Source organism: Phyllostomus hastatus, unplaced genomic scaffold (genome assembly GCF_019186645.2).
Source record: "Phyllostomus hastatus isolate PE091 unplaced genomic scaffold, TTU_PhHast_1.1 phas_contig_210, whole genome shotgun sequence".
Classification (NCBI taxonomy): Eukaryota; Metazoa; Chordata; class Mammalia; order Chiroptera; family Phyllostomidae; genus Phyllostomus; species Phyllostomus hastatus.
In genome coordinates, this window is record NW_025333737.1 from 14772909 (window position 1) to 14795984 (window position 23076).

The 23076-nt window shown below is 36.2% G+C and overlaps 1 protein-coding gene and 1 pseudogene across 3 annotated transcripts in view; one reads left to right on the plus strand and one right to left on the minus strand.

Annotated features, from left to right (window-relative positions):
* TANC2 (tetratricopeptide repeat, ankyrin repeat and coiled-coil containing 2) overlaps nucleotides 1-23076 on the minus strand; it is a 317432-nt gene that overhangs the window by 79373 nt on the left and 214983 nt on the right. For all 3 annotated transcript variants that reach the window (XM_045836187.1, XM_045836186.1, XM_045836185.1), the window contains 2 exons: nucleotides 20882-21007; nucleotides 1154-1435 (listed from right to left, as the gene is read on the minus strand). In XM_045836187.1, the coding sequence (XP_045692143.1) occupies nucleotides 1154-1435; nucleotides 20882-21007 (408 nt within the window). The remainder of the gene's footprint in view (nucleotides 1-1153; nucleotides 1436-20881; nucleotides 21008-23076) is intronic.
* On the plus strand, nucleotides 15512-15622 carry LOC123817822 (annotated as a pseudogene).

Below are 23076 nucleotides of genomic sequence, written 5' to 3' on the forward strand. Positions count from 1 at the left end.
AATCTGTCTACTTAATGACATGGGACTACTAATTAATTTCAACAGGCAGTCAGGATGTGTGGTGGATGTTCAGTGAATTCCTGTTGAGTTTCGGCACTGTGCTAGACTCTGTAATGACTATGTTCTCAAACCATTTCTAGTGTTGCTGTTCTGAAAACTCGTGGAGAGCTAGACTGAGCTAGACTAACAGCAATAGTTTTGTTTTTTCCCTCTTTTGTTCTCTTATAACTAACAGAAACCAGGTAGACTGGTTCTATACACACAGTATGCACAGTATGAAACATCTATATATTTCCTTTTATCTCCTTTATTCAAGTGATTTCTAACAAAAAGAAGAACAAAATGGGTAAGAGAATGGCTTCTGAAACCAGATTCCTCAGGCTTAAATTCTAGTTTCACCATTTACTGGTTATGAAACCTAGGAGGCTTGCTGAATGGCTCTAAGCCTCAGATTGCTTATCTATGAGATGAAGGTAACTGGACTAACCACACTGGCTTGATGAGGATTGGATAAATCAATTATTTATTAAGCTCTCAGACAGTACCTGGCATTAGGGACCATATGAGTATTTTAAAAATAAATAAACAAGATCCTGATGGTGATGGTTAAGCTGTGCCCTGCCTGGGATGAAAGAAGCAAGGATAGATAATGAGATTTCAGCATCTTCTCACAAGAAAGCAGGAGAAACCCTTCAAGGACACAGTGAAGTTCAAGCCCAAGCAGTGCAATACTAACATCAATAGCAAGGAAATGAAGGCCACTAACAGATTGTGCTGGCATGTAACAAGAAGACATGCACACGGGCTAAGTAAAGCTGACAGTGATGGATGCAAATGGCTCTTATAGGCAATTGCTGTAGTCATCTTCCAAAGGACAGACTAGCCAAATAGCCAGCAGGGAAGAGCCGTAAATTTTTTTCTGAAAGCTTCCCCCCCACCCCGCCCCGCCCCGGTCACACTGAGGTGATTGTTGGATATATGGGTCAAATGTATACAGAGTATTATAGTCTTTCCCTCAACTCTGAATTAATGATCCTCACATGCAAGTCAGGTTTTGCAGATCAGAAAATAAAAGGACATGAGACAATATAAACATGTCAGGAAAAAATTCTGGAGCTACAAAGCAAGGAGTTCTTTAAAAAGGAATACGTACGTTTCGGGGAAGCATGTGGGCTGTCCGAGGCGATCTGTCTCATCCGTGTTCCGTGGCAGCTGAGGGCCACAAGCCTGGAGATGATGGCAGTTTTGCCAAACCCAATGTTTCCTACAATCACTACTCCTTGGTTCACGTTGGCATTTGAACTTTGAAGTTGAGCATCTATTTCATGGAAAACCCAATCCCGGCCAACAAATACTGACTCTGTAGTGATGCTGGGCACTTCAAAGAGCAGAGGCTTCAAGGAGATATCTGGAGGTCTATAAGGTGCAAAGCGAACTAGAAGGAACAATAAGAAAACACAGAATTTAGGCCAAGCCATCAACACTGTGAAAAATAAAGAAAAAAAGCACTAACTTAGAGTTACAGTATGATGGTACTCTGGCTTATTCAGAAAATAATAAAACTCTGATTTTGGTTCTACACAGATAAGCAATGGCAGGTGAGTTACAGCCATGTGATACTGTAGTTGACAGAACACAAATACTGTTGAAACAGTAATAATTTATGGAACAGCCAGAAAGTCAGGGTAATATTCAAAATTATTGAACAATGGGGATGGTTAGGCATCAGCAATCGGGATAGATGCACAAGTAGTAAAGAAGCAGGGTCCTTAAGGCCTCATTCTAAGCCTGGGGATAACCTTTTAGTTGTTGGATTGTGGGGAGGTGCAGAGTTGGAGTTCCCGGGGAGAGAACACTCTGTGGCCAGGCATCCAGATGTCTGATAGCATCAGCTCTTTACCAGTGAGTAAAGGTGAATTTCAATATTTAAGAACCAATATGGCCATACCAGTATCTATCTGTCCTATAGAAAGCAAGGTAAAGTTTCATTAAAAATACCAATGAAAACAGCAATTCCTTTAAGTTCATGGTGTGTGTGTGTGTGTAATCTAGTAGGTATATTAAGGGAAGCAAAGTCTCTAAAAGTTCTGATGGTTTAAAAGGTCTTCAAGATGTTAATCAGTGAAGGAAGTAGAAACCAAACTTCCACCTAAAGTCTTTGCACCTGTATTGATTGTATTCATGCCAATTAAAGAAAAAGGTTTTTATTTTGATGGTTGCCAGATGGGAGGGGTGTCAGGGAATGGGTGAAGGGGTGAGGGAACTAAGAAGTACAAATAGGTAGTTACAGAACAGCCATGGGGACGTAAAGTACAGTACAGGAGATGGAGTAGTGGAAGAGCTTACACTCATGACCCATGGACCTGAACAATGGTGCGGGGTTTGTCTGAGGGAGTAGGGGATGCTGGGTGGAGAGGGACAAAGGCATAACAATCAGGACAGTTGTAATAGCAAAATCAATAAAATATAATTCCAAAAGTAAATAAATAAAAGTTTTTTGGTTTATATATATACCTGTCTTGGGGACAAATCCCTATTGCTTTTCTCAAGATTTTTTTCTGAGCTTGCATAGTTGTGGGATGTGCTAAGAGCCAGGCATGAGCTCTACTTCCAATATTTATCTAAAAATGTATAATAGATGTGACCTGGTGTCAGAGATCAGCCTTCTAATTATATCGATGGTAAAGAGAAGTCCTGCTGACCTCTCTTCTCTGGGTTAAATGCCCCCCAACTATTGTGAGAGTATCTCTAAGATGTATAATTCTATCTATCTGGAACCAGGTATTTCATTTCTGTATCTTTAATTTAGCACAGTGATTTAACACATAGTAGGTGCCCAATAAAGGGCATACAGAAAGAATCAATTAAAAATAAGGTATGACACTCCCTAAACCCATTTTAAATTTTGGAGAATAAAGACCAGGGGTGGGAAGGGGGTGAGAGCAGGAAAAAAGGAAATCATAAAAGGGGAAATGAGATCTATTTATATTGCTTATATTTTTCTAGAACATAAATCACTTATACATCATAAATGAGACCTAGAAATGGCAGCTTACTTGAGAGAACACATACACATTAGCATGTATGTATGTACATTCTCACTTAAAAATATCTGAAACCCATTAGAATAACTCAGCCTTAAAAATACAACAATTCCAAAAATAGTACAAATAATTAAAAAAATATAAAGCTAAACTCTAGTAGTGAAAGCAAGTAGCTTCCTTATCAGTTTAAAATGTCTCAAAATTTCACTTTAAAAAAAAGGGCTATGGAGATACAGCTACATGGTCACTTACAATCTCTGCCAAAACCTACCCTTTTTAAAATCCATAATTATAATTACAGAGTTTAGTAAAAAAAATCAGACTTTACTTTTCCATAAATATTCTTTTAAATTCTAGTGTCTTGTAGCTAATAGTGTCTATTTTACTTTTTGTAAGCATTATTTTATGAGCTATCAGTCACACACCATAAAATTCACCCCTTTAAAGTATGTAATTTAGTGATTTTTAGTCTATTCCAGCCCCTGGCAACCAGAGACTTTCTCTCTTCACAGATTTGCCTATTCTGGATGTTACACATAAAAGTTACCATGGAATATGTGGCTTTTTGTGTCTGGCTTCTTTCACCTCGCATTATGTTTCTGAGGGTCATTCATGTTGTAGCATGCTCTGGTACTTCATTCATTCTTATTGCCACATAATATTCTACTGTATGGCTATATCACATTTTGTTTATTCATTTATCAGCTGAAGAACATCTTTGTGGTTTCCACTTTTTGACTATTATGAATCATGCTGCTATGAACATTCATGTGCAAGTTTTTCATATATGTTTTTACTTCTCTCAGGTATATATGTAGGAGTGGTATTGCTGGGTCACATGGAGTTCTATATTTAACTTTCTGAGAAACTGTCAGGCTATTCTATTTTACTTTTGCTACTTGTTTTTACAAAATACACATTCACTATAGGAAATTTAGGAATAGTAAACAAAGTAATCATTGTATTCCCACTAGCTAGAGAGAATCACTATTCACATGTATTGAGTTTTGTCTGTACCATATACACTTATTTTAAAAACAAAAAATGGGATCATTCGATACTGTTCATAATCTGCTTTTATCACTTCGTAATTCCAGAGTTTTGAAAAAGGTGATTCTGTCAGACTTGCCAGCTTCATGGTTGCTTCAGCGGAGGGACTGATTCTTATAGTGCCTCATTCCACCGTTTTCCACAATGTCACTTGACAGCAGGGGGCTGCTAACCACTCATGGGATTTCCTGGGTATCTGGGTGCCCTCACTGGGCAGACACTTAAACACACATGCTGAGCTCTGGCTGAACAGTCACAGGGCTCCCAGGGAGGAAGGAGAAAACAATGTGTCAGTTGGCTTGAGATAAGTCTAGTTAGGCCTCTCTAATAGAGAGACCTAAGGTCACACAGAATTTAGGAAACACAGGACTGATCTCAGAACTAGAATGAAAACCTAATTCTGACTCTGAAATCTAGGTGGTTTTTTTTCTCTATCATGTTATGTTACAACTGTTCTATAGGATGTCACTATTAAATGTTAAAGTGACATGAGTTCTCCCACTGATGATCAGAACTGATAGGCTTAGCTGACATGTGAGACTATCTTCCATCTCCTTTAGCTTTCCTGTGCTTTCCTTTAGGAACTGCATGTTTTGCCGGAGATGACCTTTCTAGAAGGAGAAAAACTACACAGAGACCCTCAGTCACCCTCTGAACTAACTTACCTCTTCATGTCTGAGATTATTTTGTGCATCAGAAAGGGCTTTCATGAATACAACTAATGCCAATTTATAATATGGAATAAGTATAGACTCAATTTGAATGCTTAAGTTTTGGGGGAAAATTCTATTAATGTAACTTGTTCTCATGTTGATATAATTTCTCATATTTTATTCTACTGAGAAAGCTTTGACATTTAAAAAGTTATTTTAAAAAATTTCTAAAAATGTAGTCAATTCACAAAAACCTCAAGGGAAGAACAGATAAAATTAGCCCAGTGCCATATGGTAAAACAACTACAGATACCAAGAACAGCTTAGAAATAATTTCTGTACCTTCAAAACTAAGGCTTTTGTCAGATCAGTGTGATAAAAAAAAGCCATACTTCTTATGTACCAAGAGTAAATTTGGGGCATATGAATAAGAAAGCACTTTGGCCTGTATTGTAGGACATGTAAGCAATGAATATTCTCTGTGAAGTTCATATTCCTAAATAAATGTTTCTTTGTTTGGAATATCAACTGGCTTCCAAGAGATTTCAAAGTCAGAAACCAGTGAAACAATCCAGTGAGAAATTACCACTGCAATACAGCTGAGCTAAGGGAAAAAGATGAGCTGATCCATACCATCTAATAACAGGTGTGGCTTTCTCACCGCTGGAGCTCAGGAAATGGTAGTCCCAGGATTGCAACAGAACAGGAAGGCCATCCCATCTTTCTCAAAATGTGCCAATAAAGTATATTGTAATTAACTTAGAAATTTTGTAAAAAATAATGGGTAGATAAAGACATGGGTAGACGGATAGACATGTGACAACATAGTAATGTGTTAATGATATAATCAAGGTGGTGAGTATATGAGTGTTTGTTGCAGAATTCTTTTATTATTTTGTATATCTGAAAATTTTCCTAATACAATGTTGAAGGGAAAAACAGGAAAAGGGAAAACATTACAAAAGGGCACACAAATAAGACAAACTTTGGAAAGCAGTTTTAAAAAGGGATTTAATAACCACTCCAGGCTCAGAGCAGTTTGTTATCTCTTCAATGCAAATTAGGCTCACAGCAGACAAATGAATTCTCTCTAGGAAACAGTCTCGGTGAGACTTCCAATAAGTATAATTACGTATCTAGGCTTATAGAGAAAACTGACCTTTATTAGCTAAGGTAAAGAGTAAACATTTAAAAAACAAAAGTGCACTAAGGCTAACAGATCAGCTTGCTCAAATGCAAATATAAACAGCTGCTGCAAGGGGAAAAGGGGAAGTAGGGAAATGGAGTAAAAGAGGTCTAACTGGATTTAGTCTAAAGCATATTTACTCATGGGAAACAACCGTGAATCATCTTAAAAGAAGCCAGTCACAGGACTGGCTGGAGAAAGGGCTGTGTGTCACTCAGCCAAGGTCTGGTGCAAACAGGAGCAGAGCTGTATTTCCTCACATTCTTCCATAATGACTATACAGTCTAGCCTGGAAGCACCTCTGTTCCTTAGAACAAAAGATAACTTTTTAGAGTTCATGCCACGCATGCTATTTTCTACACAAAGCAGAAGAAAAACACATGTGCTTCAGACAAAACCTGGTATCACATTAGCACTGAAGATGAGTAAAAAAAAAAGCTTATTTTTTTTCTTAAGAAATACTTAAACCATATGTCTACTGAATTTCTAGAAGGTTCACTCTCCCATTTACTGGAGTCAAATCTCTTTAGTGTCTTGTTTATTCTTGGCACTCTGGAGTATGACTATAGTAGGCAGCTATTCCTACCTCTGGAAATGAGTTTTTGAAGAATGTAAAGCAATTTGAAGCAGGACATAAAGAACAATCTAAACATGATATGGTCATTCTAGATAACTTCTGTTAAAAAAAAGATTAAATAAAGCAGGATAACTTCTTGGGTCAGCAGGGAAACACAGCATAAAGTGGGTAAAACTGTGGACTCAGAGCCCGGTGCCTCAGTTTGTATCCTGTTTATTACTTATTGTCTGTGTGACCTTAGGATAGTTCCTTATGTTCTTGATGTCTCAGTTCTTATTATTTTAAAATTAGGTATAACAATGATTCTGTGAAGATTAAATGAGTTAATGCATGCAATGGGCCTAGGACAGTGTTTGATTATTAACTGTCAGCTGCTCACTAGCCACACTATCAAGCCAACAAAAGACATCAGTGTGACCATAATCACCACACTCCAACACACAGAATATTGAGAACATGGTGGGAGGGACCCAAATCCCCCAGAATTGATTGATAAAATTTTGTGTATTTATTCTTATATGTTTCAACTTTCTGATGCATCACACCTATCAAGACTTTTTTCCATTGCTCACAATAGTTTTTGACCTCGTTGATTTCAACACCGTTTAGTGCTTCTGCCTTTTTTTGTTTCACCTCTTCCACATCAGCAAAACGGGCCCTTTAAGGAATTTTTTCATCCAGAAACCAAAAAAAAGTCACTCTGGGTGAGATCATGTGACTAGGAACGGGGGGGGGCACGGGGTTCCTGTCGTTTTAGGTCAAAAGCTGCTCAACACTTAGCATGGTGTGGGCAGGGGTGCTCACAAATCACCCATCATGAAATGGGCAAATAGGTTGAAAAAATCTTCAAAAAATTTCACTGAAGCCAAACACAGCTTCTCACAACATCGCCAGCTGGTACACTGATACAGATGGGTTCCTAGAACACTCACCTAGCCTTGGAAGCCTGTACTATAAGGGGCCTCCCTCCAGAAGATAATTCTTTTTTTGGCATTCCCTCTTGTATATACTGACTCTAAACCTACTTCTCTTTAAGGCTTCTGACTTACCTCCCTTCTTCCTTTCACCATCCACTGTTTTGAAAGAGTCATGTTTGCTATCTTTGCTTCCTTAGCAATAACTCCTCCCATTTGCTCTTCTGAAGTGGTTTTGGTTAAAATCACTGAACATGTTCTGAATGTTAAGTCCAATAATTTATTTTCAGTCTTCATGCTTTTTAACCATTCCTCAGTACTTAACACTTTCAAATATCCCCCACTTTTTGAAATACATTCCTTTCTTGGGCTTAAGATGACACTTTCTTCTAGCTCTTTTTTGGGCCCTCTCCTCCTGATGTATCTTTTAATGATTCCTCCTCTTCTACCCATCCCTAAAATATTGCCATTCCTAGGTTACCTCATGTAAACAGCCAGCAAATATATGCATCTGACATGATCACATCAACCCCTACACTTCTACCCTCATATCTCAACTCACCCTACCACAATCACCCAAACTATTAATTCCCTATTCACTACTACAATTCTTGTCATATGGAATGTATATTCAATAACACTTAATAAGTGAACCCATGAATGAAACAGTTAATATAGATTTTCCATTCTCAACTGCAGTGAAGTGTGGATAGACTTCATTTTATTAGAACAGGAAGGCTTGGGGGAGTAAGTTATAGGATGCAAACCCAGGTCTTTGAAAATCACTGCTCTGTACTATGAAAATAAAAGGAAATAACTCATTTTTTTAGCCACCTTTCAGGGATACAGTCCTGTTTAAAGGCTACTGTCATAAACATTAAATAACAAGAAAGGGAAGAAAAACTGTTATTTTTTCCAGCCCTGTGCATATCATAAGCAAAGCCCAGATGCTGGCCAAGGCACCACAAAGAACAGCATTACCACAGGAAGTTGGGAGGAAAGAGGAAATGTGCCTTAGATAAAGTGTCCAGAGAGGGCAGGATAGATTTTTTTTAAAGACTATTTTTCCTTTTTTAAAGAAAAGTTACTGAGAAGGCTGGATTCACATACATTCATTTGGGTAACTAAGATCTTACTAATGTGAAATTTATTGTTGTGAAAAAATGACCACATTCAATTCTTCATTACTATGGGTACAATATGTATTTTAGCTTCTAGAGAGCATAATTCTAACTACCAAAACAGTCATTTTCTAATTAGAGATGGATTTATGATCTGGTCACTTCACCTATTAATTTTCTTTTAAAAAACGAATTGAATTTTCACTTCTGGTCAAGACGGAATAACAAGATTTACCCTCCCACCTAAGACAACCCCAAAACAAACAAATCTCTGAATAAAATATAGGAAATAAAGGTTTTCAAGATACTAGACAAAGGCAATGAAAAATAACAATCCCTGAGAGTTGGAAAACAAATGAGGCAAACCCTATGCCCACTTGTTCCCTTGAGGAAATTTCTAAGTGGCCATGGTATGGGGAAGGAGAACCCAGTTAGAGTCTGGCTGACTCCCTTAGTTGAGGAGATGGAACTGAGAATCCAGGGAGACTAAGACAGCAACTCTTAAAAGGACAGAGCACTGGGAAGAAGAGAGCTGTACAGAAGTAATTCTGAAGAGCTGAGGATGCATAACCCTTGAGTAATTAACAGAGTACTGATTAGCACATGTGTATAAGAAAACCACCCAAGACAAGGAAAAGGCCTATACGAGAAAATTAGCGAGAAAAGCATTCAGTGCTTATGTTAATAGTGCCTCACAATTTACATGACAGTGGGGTGAATATTGAGAAAGGTCTTGTCTCAGTAATACAGAATAATGATGCCTGTAATAAATACTGTTCTGGTCTTATTCAACAAATTTTAAAGGCAAGATGCAAAATTAATCACACTGTTTCCAAATAACTTAATATTCCAGACAGAAGATGAATAATATTTATAGGAATACAAAAATATCCAACACCCACCAAGGTAGAATTCACAATGTCTGGCATCCAAACAAAGATGATCAGTCATGCAAAGCAGCAGGAAAATATCAACCATAATTAGAAAAAAAATCAGTCAATTGAAATTGAACCAAAAACTGACAGAGATGTTAGAATTAGCAGAAAAAGATATTAAAACAGTGACTATATTCAAAAGTATGAACACAGAAGATAAAAAAGACCTAAATTTAACTTTTGGAGAAAAAAAACTACATCAGCAATGAAAAACACACTATATGGCATTAATGACAATTTGACATTATGGAAATGACAATTCGCCATCACGCATAATGACATTATGAGTAACCTTCCTGGAAGAGATGGAAATAAAAACTACCCAAAAATAAACACACGGGGAGAAAAGAATCCCCTGAAATAAAAAGAGCATGATCAAACTGCAGGACAACTCCAAGTGGCCAAACACAAGTGTGACTGAAGGTGGGGGCAAAGACAATATATTTAAAGAAATAATGGATAGCTATGGTATTTCCAAACTTGATGAAAACTATAAACTCACTGATCCAAGAAGCTCAATGAGCCTGAGCATAAGATATATGAAGAAAATGACACCAAGGTATGTTGTAATTAAACTGCTCAAAACAACTGATAAAGATAAAAGTCTTAAAAGCACCCAGAAAATAAAAAGACACAGTAAGAACAGAGGAACAAAGATAAAAATGACAGCAGATTTCTTCTCAGAAACAATGTAAATGAAAAGGCAGTAGACCTACAACTTTAAATTACGAAAGGGAAAAACCTGTCAACCTACAATTCTATACTCAGGGAAAATGTCTTTCAAAAATAGTGATAAAATTATTTTCCAGCTTTTATATGTCTTAAAAAGTCTTTCTCACCAACAGATCCACAATACAAGAAATGTTAACAAAAAAAGTCCTTCAGGCAGAAGAAAACTGCTATCAGATTGAAACACGGATTAACACAAAGAAATGAACTGTACCAGAAATGGTGACTACATGGATTACTATATAACATTTTTTCTTATTTTAAAAAATCTTAAAAAGATAACTGATTTTACATGGTGAGGTTTACAACATTTATATAAGTAAAATTTCTGACAACAATAACATAAATGCTGGGAAGAGTGAAATAAAAACAGACTATTGCAGAAAACAGTTCACATAACAGTCTTTTAAAAAAAGACTTTATTTATTTTCAGAGAGAGGGGTAGGGAGGGAGAGAAAGAGGGAGAGAAACAACAGTGTGTAGTTGCCTCTTGCATACCCCCTTTACTGGGGACCTGGCCCACAACCCAGGCATGTGCCCTGACTGGGAATCGAACTGGCGACCCTTTGGTTCATAGGCTGACACTCAACCCACTGAGCCACACCATCCAGGGCCACATAACAGTTTTGAGACTGCTACCATTATAGACCCAGCTTGCAAGGCTGGCCTTTATCTGAAGTCTGGGAATGTGAATTTCAAGAGGATTCCCATCATTCCCAGAACTAATAAGAGTGAATCACTGTGCCTAAATTGTTTGTACAAACAATATAGTTTATGCTGAACACCTGCTTTTCTTTTGGGTGTCTGGAATTTTAGTATATTTTAGGCAAGGGGGTCTATACAACCAGACCACAGTAAAAATCTTGGGCACTAAATCTCTAATGAGCTTTCCTGTAGACAACATTTCACATGTACTGTCACAGTCATTGCTGGAGGAATTAAGTGCATGCTGGGTGATTTCATTAAGAGAGGATACTTGGAAGCTGTGTCTGGTTTCCTTCAGACTATGCCCCATGTACCTTTTCCCTTTGCTGGTTTGGTTTTGTATTCTTTCACTGTAATAAAGCACAACTATGGGAATAACTCTATCCTGAGTCCTCTGAGTCCTCCTAGTGAATCATTAGACCTGGGGGACACCCTTAACACAGGCATTGTAAAAGCTTTATGCTACACATAAAATGGTATAACTTGAGGGTACACTGTAATAAAATAAACCTATATACTAAAAATAATAAAGCCACCAGGTACCAAAACCAAAACAACATGAGGAGTATAGCTAATTAACTAAGAACATAATATAGACTCATAGAAATACTAAATTCAAAAAATGGGATAAGGGAAATGCAAGAAAAATGGAAAGCAAATATCAAAATAAAAGACTGAAAACTACCCAAATAAAACTCAAATAAATGCAAATGTTGTAAATATTTCAATTAAAAGAGTAGATAAAAAAATATGCTACCCAACTGTATGCTACCTATGAGAAACTCACTTTAAATATAAATATACAAGTAGGCTGGAAAGTATAGAGAAAGATATCATCATGCTAATGCAAATCGATAGAAAGTTGGAATGGTCATATTAACAAGACAAAGTAGATTTCAGAAAAAAGGAACTCATTAAGGATAAAGAAGACTATTTCAAAATGATCAATGAATCAATTCATCAAGAAGACATAACAATGCTAAATATTTATGCACCTAATAACAGAGCTATAAATACATGAAGCAAAAACTGTGAAGAGACATAAAGAAATCCATAATTATCATCAGAGATTTCAATATCCCTTGAGAAAACAAGTAGAAAATCAGCAATATATAGAAGCCTTGAACAATCAACTGATTTGACCTATTTGATATTTCAAGAACTGCCTACCACAAAATTGCGGATTCTTTTTGGTTGTATATAAAACATTTATCAAGACAGACCGTATTTTGGCTCATAAAAGTTCTAGAACTATTTCATCTTGTATAAAGGAAACTTTATACCCATTAAACAGCAACTTCCCATTTTCCTCTCTCCTCAGGCCCTGGTATCCATCATTGTGCTTTGTGGTTCAATTAGTATGACTACTGTAGATACTTTATTTATTAAAAAAGATTTTATTTATTTATTTATTTCTAGAGAGAGGGGAAGGGAGGGAGAAAGAGAGGGAAAGAAGCATCAGTGTGTGGTTGCCTCTCATGAGCTCCCCACTGGGGACATGGCCCGCAACCCAGGCATGTGCCCTGACTGGGAACCGAACCAGTGACCCTCTGGTTTGCAAGCTGGCACTCAATCCACTGAGCCATACCAACCAGGGCATAGATACTTTATATAAGCAGAATCATATGGTATTTGTCTTTCTGTGACTGGCTTATTTCATTTAGCATAATGTTCTCAAGGCTTATCTGTGTTATAACATATGACAACACTTCCCTCTTTTAATGCCTGAATAACATTCCATTTTATGAATATGCCACATTGTATCCATTCATTCATCAATGAATCAATGGATGTTTAGGTTGTTTTTACCTATTCATTATTGTGAATAATGCTGCAGTGAACAAGGGAGTGCAAATATCTCTTCAAAATCCTGATTTCAATTCTTTTGGATAAATTCCTAGATGTGGGATTGCTGGATCTAATCTAGTTCCAGTTTTAATTTTTTAAGGAACTACCATACTGTTTTCCATAGCTGCTGCACCATTTTACGTTCCTAGTTAACAGTGCACAAGAGTTCCAGTTTTTCCATGTCCTCGTCAACACTTAATATTTTCTGGGGGGTTTTTCTGTGCCTTTTTTTTTTTTTTTGACAATGACCATTCTAACAAATGTAAGGTGATATCTCATTGCTGGTTTCATCTGAATTTCCTTGATGATTATTCATGTTGAGCATCTTTTCATATACCTGTTGGTCAACTGTATGTTTTCTTTGGAGAAATGTCAATTTACATCCTTTGCCCATTTATTAATCAAACTATTTTTTTTGTTATTGAGTTGTAGGAGTTTTGTATATATTTTCAGATATTAACTCATCAGTTACGTGGTTTGCAAATATTTTCTCTCATTCCGTAGGCTGCCCTTTTACTCTCTCTTTAAGTACTTTAAAATATGGATGACAAAGTAATTTATTTCAGTTATTAACTCCTTTACTTTTGGGTTGTAGATAACTTTCATATTAAAGTTCAACTTTCTCCCCTTATCTTGAATGTAATTTAATATTTATTTCTCACTTCTTTCTCCCCAGTTATGGTTCAGTTAACACAGCTAAAGACACTGAGTTGCTGTCAGTGACTCCATATGGAAAATGGCCTTATTATACAATTTATTGTGTTAATTTTCAACTAACATAGAAGTAATTTTAGTCTCTGTTTCTGAATGAATTAATAAAATTCATTAAGCACTGTCTAGGTACTTTCTCATACATTATCTTAGTATATCTGTTCCTTTAGTTCTTGCTTATCACATGTTCTATTTCATCATCAATCTGGCAGTGATCATTTTTATTTTTATTTTTACTTTTTAATCCTTACCAAAGATATACTTTTACTGACTTTTAGAGAGAGGGGAAGGGAGAGAGAAACATTGATTTGAGAGAGGAACATCAACTGGTTGCCTCCCATATGCTCCCTAACCAAGGATCGAACCCAGAACGTAGGTATGTGCCCTTACTGGAAATTGAATCTGCAACCTTTTGGGGTATGGGATTTGGTGTATGGGATAACACTCCAACCAAGTGAGCCACCTGACCAGGGCAGTGTCCATTTAAAAAAATTCTTTAGCTTTTTATATGTAACAGTACAGTAAATTGTAAAGGTAATAACACACAATAACCCTTCTTGTCCAGAACTACATTTTTATTTTTCTAGATTCTGTACTAGGTAAGAATGATAGTAATGATAACTATAAGACAGAGAAGTGACAATACTGCATTTTAGAAAGATTAATTTGGCAATCTGGCATTAGCTATTAGAATATGGAAAGACCAGAGTAGGGAGACAAACTAATTAGCCATATTGAGAATGGATAACAGGGAAGAATGTCAGACATTCTGAGTAGAACCCTCAGGGTGATATAAGTGGCTGGATATAGAAGATAATGAAGATAGTGACTCAAATCTGATCCCAGGACTTGAAGTTTGAATGAGAGTAAATCTGGGGTACTATTAACAGAAACAAAAAAGTAGGAGCTGTTCTGGACTAATGAATCACTGTGGTGGTCTCTCTGATCATAGCTCCTGCTGAAAAAACAGCTATCTGGCAATTCATTTTTATATGCAACTCTGTTTCCCATCACTAACACCCCATTGTACTGAGTATCTACAACAAACCACTGTATTGTAATTATTATATTGCTTGTTGCTTTTTATATTATATTGTCTATGACATAGTATAGCATGGTGTTTAAGAGCACAGGCTCTGGAATCTGCCAGATATAAAATGAATCCTGGCACTCCAATTACTAGACATGTAACCTTAAGCAAGTTATATAACTTCTTTAAGTTCCCAGTTCCCTTACTACTGTACTTACATCAAAGGGTTGTGAGGATTAAATAAGAATATATTTAAAGCTCTTAGCACCATGTCTACAAAGCATAGCATTCAAATAAATGCAAGCCATCACTTTTATATCTGTTTGAAAATGTCTCATTCTTAACATTTGTCTTAGTGTTTAAGAAGTCCAGTGTATTCTATTAATGCAGGGATAAAAAAGGGGAAAGGTTTATTTTACTCTGGAAAATAACATTCTCAGTCCTTCAATAACTTGCATATTGAATTCCAGCTTTCTGACATTGGTCTTACAGGACATTTTTTGAGAACAATTTGGAGTCATTGCTGAGTGGAATTTTCAGGAAGGGAACAAAGATATTTGGAAAACAGTAAAAGAAATAGGGAAAATTCAACTCTCCCAAACACTGCCACTTTTACATGTTTCCTCACATTTAATACCACAAAATATAGAGGAAATATAAAAACAGTAAAGCTTTTCAAATGTGAAACATTTGATAAAATAATTATATAACTATGTCAACATAATTTTGTGCTATTGGATTCTTGGCCTTGAAGGTGAGACCTAAGATTTATTTTTATTGGCACATCAAAACTGGTTAATTACTTGAAATTTAAGATTAAACATTTTAAGTGAACTCTCAGTGATGAAACAGCTATGGTCCTACAAAGGAAATCCTGCAGCTCTCTAATTTTATTAGTATCTTGGGAAGTTATCCCACACAAAATTTTATACACCATAAAACTGGAAAACTTAGATCATCCCACTGAATCAAAAAATGTTTTGCAAAATGTTACCTAAGTGTTTAGTGATCTCTTCTTGGCCTTTTGGCTAAGATCAAGTATAGTATCTGTTCTTATCAGTAAGTTTAGTGACATTATGGCTACTTGAATAAGATTTAGTTACTTTTGGAGAAAATAATGATAGAAAGATCATTATTTTTCTATTTAGATTAGATAGAAATGGGAAACTAGATTAACTGGCTTAATGGTTGGTTATTTTTCTTTATTGCACTTAAGGCATTTAAAAATATTTCCCATGATTTATTCTTGCGGAATTAGATATCATAACTAGAATTTCTTTCATGTTACTTCACAGCCCTTCTTTAGTGTTATTTAATGCAAGAGGTCAATATGTGCCTGTTAGAAGACCATGCGCTCTATAGTCTTGTGGTGGAACTTTGTTGTATATTAACTATTGTTTAGGTTTTCAGAACTTAAGAAGGAGTTTACCAAGTAAGGTTAGCTTATATAAAAACCAGATTTATGCATCTACGTGGAGCTACTTTAACAAGTAGTGATCTGTTTTAAAAAAATCACAGCTAGACTACTCCAAAAAGCATAAACTATTTTCTAGCAGACATTTTAAGACATTCAATTTGAGTACTGCATTTTCAGATTTTAGGGTGCTTTGCAAAAGAACTAACTGGGGGAGAGAGGGTCAATCTCATACTAGTAAAGGTTATAATCTACCCATCTAATATTTATATAGGCAGTTATATGCATGCAACCTCATCTCTGGATTTTGAATTTACCTAAAAATATTTAATCTTGTAAAAATAAAACAATGAACAAAGAGATGGAAAATACTGATGGAAATAGTCCCTTGTAAATGTGAGAGCCAGCCGGGCAACGATCAAGATGACTAAGCAACCTCAGGGGTGTGTGACTCAGTGGGCTATTGCAAGAGTATTAGCTTCATGACATGCATCTTAGTCATCCTCATAAAGGATTCATTGTTTTGGAAAGTAGGACTCACAAATGGTGTGAAATGCTGATTTTATTTGATAAAAATTGAGTTCTTGCTTTGACAAAGCCAAGTTAACTGTGACAGGGTCAATTTCACATAAATTCTGCCAATGAGTCAGACTATGATTTGCACATACACACTCCAACCTAGGATTTATTAAGGCAGCTATAAACTAAATTCAGTGTCTGTAAATGGCCATTTACATAATGGGATTTAGTAAAAGTCCTAAGCAAACCAACATATTTTGATAAATAAGTTTTAATTGGAAATGTGTAATCTCTTCAAAAAGAACAGTGTAATTACAATTTAATATCAGGAAAGTTAGTCTTATCATTAATAATCTGTTGTTAATTTGCCCCAAGTAGCCTCTATTCAAAGTCATTATGCTCTTTTGCTTTGTGTGTTTTAACTCTCCCTGCTTCCTTTTATATATTCCATCATAAGGTATATTACATTTACCCATAAAAAACCAACAACCTCTTTCTTCCTTTTACTAGGCAGCAAAATTAGTTTGTCTTCCTCTGTGGAATAAGAGATTCCATTAAGACGGTCAGAAAGAGTGAGAGGTTTCAGGTGGATAATTTCTAGCATAACTCTATATTAACACAATGATGATTACATTTTAAAAAATGGACCCCCAAATAATTTTAAAAATGGAAGTTAAAAACTTTAATAAGATTTCAAATTAATATCTGTCAAGGACATTAGGCTTTGGGACCAGAAAAGGCACTTGTGGAAGGCTAGCCAGTTATATACTCTGCACTAGTATACAATCTTCTGTAACTATTTTACCATTAAAGCTCAAGCTCTCAGAGGGCTGAGAGCTGGTAATCTAGAACAGTGACTTGCTGCAGTGGGATCTTGGACAGTGCACTTAGGTGACCTTGTCTCCACTGTTGGGCTGGGTCTCTAGAAACATCAGTTTTGGTAGAACAGCTGCTCAAAACAGCTGTCTTAAGAAGTAAAAAAAAAAATTTTACTAATGAAGCAAATGTTAATGTTAATACCCCACTTGAAGAATCAAATTCTAGCTCAGATGTTACCCCAGCAATTTCGTTTCAGCAGTCAAGCCACTACCATTATGATCAAACAATTGCAGTTACTATTAAGGTAACTGTTAAGTAAATGTATGCTTGTACTCTTAAACTATGTTCATGAACAACTTCTAACCAATTCTTAAACTACATTTTCTCGCATTCTGTAAACAGACTAGTATAGTCCCTAAAGGCATAAAACTTATCTTTAATGACAATCGTATCCTCTGAACCAGTGGTTCTTAAAAGGTGAGGACCCCCCTGGGGTTCTCAAGATACTTTCAGGGGGTCCACAAAGTCCAAAAGACAAATACACAATTTGTCTTTTTCCATTCTCCTTCTCTGATAGTGCACAGTGGAATTTTTCAGAGCTTACATGATGTTAACACATAATGGGTCTACTATTGTTTTTTAAAAATGACATATTTAAAATTTTTTTTTCAGTTTTAATTTCTAATATGGTAAATATCAACAGATGTAACTCATATAAACACAAGCTTTTTAGGGTCCTCAATTTTTTAGTGTACAAAGGGGTCCTGGAACCCAAAATATCTGAAAATCACTTCTCTAAACGTAACAGTGCAACACTGCCTGTGTGAAGTACCCAGTGAATGCTCGCCGCCTCTTTAGACATATATGCAAGGAGTATTGTTTCAGATAATCTCTATACTTGGAATCAGTAACTTTAGTACTTACTGGATACAGATCCAGAATCATTTAAAACCAGAATTGTGATTAAAAAACTATTTCATGACTTGTTTGATAATATTTTGAAATATAAAAAGATATACCTCTAATGTATAAAGATATATGTTAATTTATACTATAAAAGGTTTTCAAACACTTTACTGTTTTGGGGGATAAAGTTGTTTTACTTGAACCATAACCAGAGGAAGAAAAATATATAAAACTGAAAAATGACTGCAATTTGTATGTTCCTTTAAACAAAATTAGAAAGCACGATATACTATGTTTTTTAAAAAATGCTAGGATGCTTGGAAAACAGTATGATTCAATTTCTACAATGAAGTGCAATGTTTTAGATATAATGAACACAGTTACACGGAGCTTCCAAGCAGGTCTGTGGAAACATGAGGAAAGTCTGTCCAAGTGTGCTTTCTCTTCTTATTAATGTGTTTTAAGTCATATCGTAAGCCACAAAGTGCATTTGTAAACAGTAATCAAGATAACATGTTATTCTTTGAGGGAAAATTATTGTCCAGGGCGTCAAAGTTCTAAATTCAAGTATGTTTATTTTAAAAGGGAAAATATAGCTTAGTAAACATCCAGTATCTTATGGATTAAAACACTCATCTGGATGGCATGTACTCACCATTTAGATTGCTGAAAGGAAAACTCTTAGAAGAAAAGACAATTTTAAGGAACTGAAACTCTAATACCACAGTACCATTATCAATGGACAAATTCCATCTTTAAGTATTAATGTAAACAATAAGTTGAGATACTATCTGTAAGGGGTATAAAATTAGTTTTGTTTGGGATGAATTATATAGGCAGAGAGCTTCCTAAAGACTTAAGTACTCTTTGAAAGAAGTCTTTGGATGTACTTAGGTTTTATCGAATGTTTAGATTGAAGTTCAATGTAATGGAAAAGGTTTTCTGTGGTGTTCTAGATACAACAGATATCTGTGTGTAAACATCAAGCTCACTAACATGGCAACTGTCAAAGACCTTACAAATCTTTAGATCTCTAGAAGTGGAAATGTCCTATCAAGTATCAATAGAATCCAACATGAAGAGTTCTCAAAAGCACACAGCTAAAACCTGTTAATTTTGTTTTCTATGTACTATAAAATCCATTATTCATTGACTAGCAAAGCAGAAAATAAAATCAACAATGTCAGTATGTTTTACAGAAATGAGATGTATGGTGATGCCAATGTGGCAGATTTTAATGAAATTTGAAGGTCTGTATAGCTCAACAGTTGCATCCAATCTTCTTTACTATAGCTATGCATTTGGTCTTGGAACAGATCATCGATTTAGTCTTTCAACTAAATTTATTCAGGCTTTGGATATAATCAACCTACCAACACTAAAGTAGCAGTTGACATAATACCACTTTCTGGGCAGGAAATACACAATTGCACGTACTAAGTAACTAGTATGTGGCTAACTGAAGAAATGGCAAGCAGGATGCATAGAATTAAGAATAAAACTGTGACTAAGGCCATCAACTCACTAATGTTGATGGAAAGTATGGTGACTATAGCAATAGTCAATTATTTTATGCTCCCAGTTGCTTAGCCATCTTTGAAAAACTGTCAGTATAATACTTTTGGCATGGACAGCAGGCTTGTATGAATCCCCTTTTCCATGAGTTATGTATGCACCTGGCACTATATGGATCAGAATGGAGCACCGGACAAGGGGTGAGAAGGAGCACAAAAGAAAGACAAAATAATCTGTAAAATAAAAATAAACACATACCTGATGTAGTAGAGCTATGGATTACTAGATATTAGAGAAAGCAGACCACCTGTTAAGGCTATTAGAAATAGTTCAGCTCATTTTGGGGAAACAATAATAGATACCAATAATGGTCTCTCAACTAGACCATGGTTATAACAAAATGAAAGTCTCTGAAAAGATCAGGATCCTGTTTGTAGAAACATGTAGCCTGGCAAAGAGTAAAGAAATAGGTGGCTGAGTGGGAAAGGATAAGTTGTTTAGCTGTTGCCAGGACAGGACTAGAAGTACCAGCTAAAACACCAGTAAATTAGAAGAACTATATGTCACTAGAAATGGCCACTAGAATGAACGTGAAATAAATTCTTTAGCATTTACACATTTTAGCACAAAGTTCAAGTTGCAGTATGGCTAGAGTTGAACTTGGTCAACAATCACTTGAGAAATCCAGGGTCCTAAGAAAGTTACTTCCCCCATCACCACCACACCAGCCCTTTCTACTTGTTTTCTTTCAGAATTTCAAGGAATCAATGCCAGTGCTTCCAAATATAGATCATTACAATGCCTTTGGGCAATGTATGTGTATTTATCTTTCTCTTCCATGGTTACATGTTCACTTCTTTTTTTTTTTTAAAGATTTTGATTTATCTATTTTTAGAGAGGGAGGGAAGGGAGGGAGGGAGGGAGAGAGAGGTAGAGAGAGAAAGAGAGAGAGAGAGAGATCAATGTGCAGTTGCTGGGTGCTGTGGCCTGCAACCCAGGCATGTGCCCTGACTGGGAATCGAACCTGCGATGCCTGGTTCCCAACCCATGCTCAATCCACTGAGCTACGCCAGCCAGGGCACATGTTCACTTCTTAAGAGAGATTTAAATAAGGGTGGAAATTGGAAAAAAGGGAACTTTTTGCCTACTGCCCATTTCCATTTTCCCCTGGGCATCTCCAGGCAAAGCAATCCTGTGGTTCTAACCTCTTAAATCCTGTTGTGTGCGAGCACCACTCATGCTCTGTCTTGGCATTCGAAGAGAAGTTCTCAAAGGTGTATGTCTCTGCTCATCCAGGTAAGCAAGGTCCTCCAAGTGGGCAGAACTTGTGGCTGAGAAGAAAGAAGAGTTTAGTCAAAATCTGTAAGTCTCAGAACTTTGAAAAGTTTTTTCCCAAACTTGGGAATCAGAGCTTACCCCAGCAGATAGATTTACCAAGAGTATGCTGAACTCAAAAAGCATCATTGGTGTTTAGAACATGAGCCAGGGAACACAATGTCAAGAGTTGTCTTCAGCTCCTTCATCACTATCAACTGCCTGAGCTTATGGAGAATACTAGCAACGCGATGGCAAACATTAGTACCTGACCACAAAGATTATTAGTTTTTGCTTCTTTTTGGGTCACAAATTCCATTTATAGAATAAGTTGGAAAAATCATCAGTGGAGAAACCTATTTCAAGTTATACTGAGCTGTAAGAAAAACATTTTCAACATTTTTCCTTCATGGTAAAGAATCAAATTAAAAAACATTCTGAACACAATTTTCGTGTGTGTGTGCCTGTGTATTTGGTAAGGCAAGAGCCTGGGACAATGGACAGAGAACTGCCAAAAAGCATTTGTGAAAATGCCAACACTCATGAATTCCAAAAACATTCTGTTGCTCTTTCAAGATAATCAAGTATGAATGACCTCCCAGTGCATCTGTAAATCCTTTAACTCCTAATCCAGTCACAAAAGAGAGAAAATGTCAGAAGATAGGGGGAAATGGCATTGGCACTGCTACATATTGAGAGCTGTTGGGTCCACTTATAAAATGAACCAAAAGGCGAAGAAATCAAGAATCAGGCAGCGTTACAGACAAAACAGTTTTTAACAATAGCAACAAAAAAGCCCAAATGGTAATTTAGAGCTTATAAATTAGTAATTAAACCATTAATTAAATTTGTTGCTAACTACATAAGATACTTTGCCAAGGGTTAGTTCAGTCATTCAATGACATTTACTGGGAGCCAATCATGTGCTAGGCACTTGATTGTTCTTGGTGCTCCCCACCCCTGACCTCAGCCTAGTTGCCAGTTTACCTCTGGTGACCATTTAGAGTGGGTGAGAGGAAGCAAACTGAAATCAATCCTTCGTTTTTGAGATCCAATGAGGTATCATTGCCCGTATTCTCAATATAAGTCAAGATAAGACACAAACAATATGAGGTGAATTATGAAAAGTGGCACAAAAAAGTCACATAATGCTCTATGAGCTGGAAAAGATATATAAAAAGAAGGAAGGAGGAAGAAAAGAAAAAAAGAACAGAGAGAACAAGTGCCAAGAGATAAATACTGCCTTTATCCTTCAATTACTGCAGTTGTCTTGGTTACCTGAGTCTACTGGAAACTCAGACAAAAGACTTACCCAATTATAGATAGTTTCTATAGGGAAATAAAGGTTTTTGAAAACTAGTCTAGGGAACTTAAACCAAGAAAGGGAAGTCAAATGCTACATTACATACCAGAGGTTGGTAGAGAGTATCAGAGGAATAAAGACAACCTTGAACTGTGCACTCTGAAATGAAAACTATCCAGAATAGATAACTATCTAATCTTTTATTTAAAAACACTGTGGACAATGACCCTTACACTATTCCCACTGTATTCTAATGTGGTTCTATGAATTAGTGTTTTCTTATGTTTAATATAATCCCTCCTGCTTTACCCAAAGCCTGTTTTCTTTTGTTTGGTTTTGTATCCATATGTGTGTAGCTACTTAAAAAAAAAATATGTGTTCTCAGAGATCCCATCTGTACAGAGCCTTCCTTGGAGCTCAGAAATATTAGCCTCAGTTCACAGACATCTGAGTTTCAACTTTGTGGGGTTATTCCTCCAATCTCTGGTTTAACAACCTCAACCTCTTCTCCTGTTCCACAAACTCAGAGGTGGCAGCTGCTTCCTGCAGTTGCTAAATCTATGATACCTGGGTTCTCTTTGACCTTTCAGTAATTTAAAATCTAGATAATTCTTTATGTCAAATTTCCTGTTACAATACTTGTATGACTTGAATGGTTTCTGTCTCCAGGCTGGCCCATGATGGGCATAGCATAGATAACAACTGAGCTGCAGTCCCTTCTATGATGTTGATAACAAAGTATTATCACAGAATGCAAATGTGAAAGAAATCTTAAAGGTCATC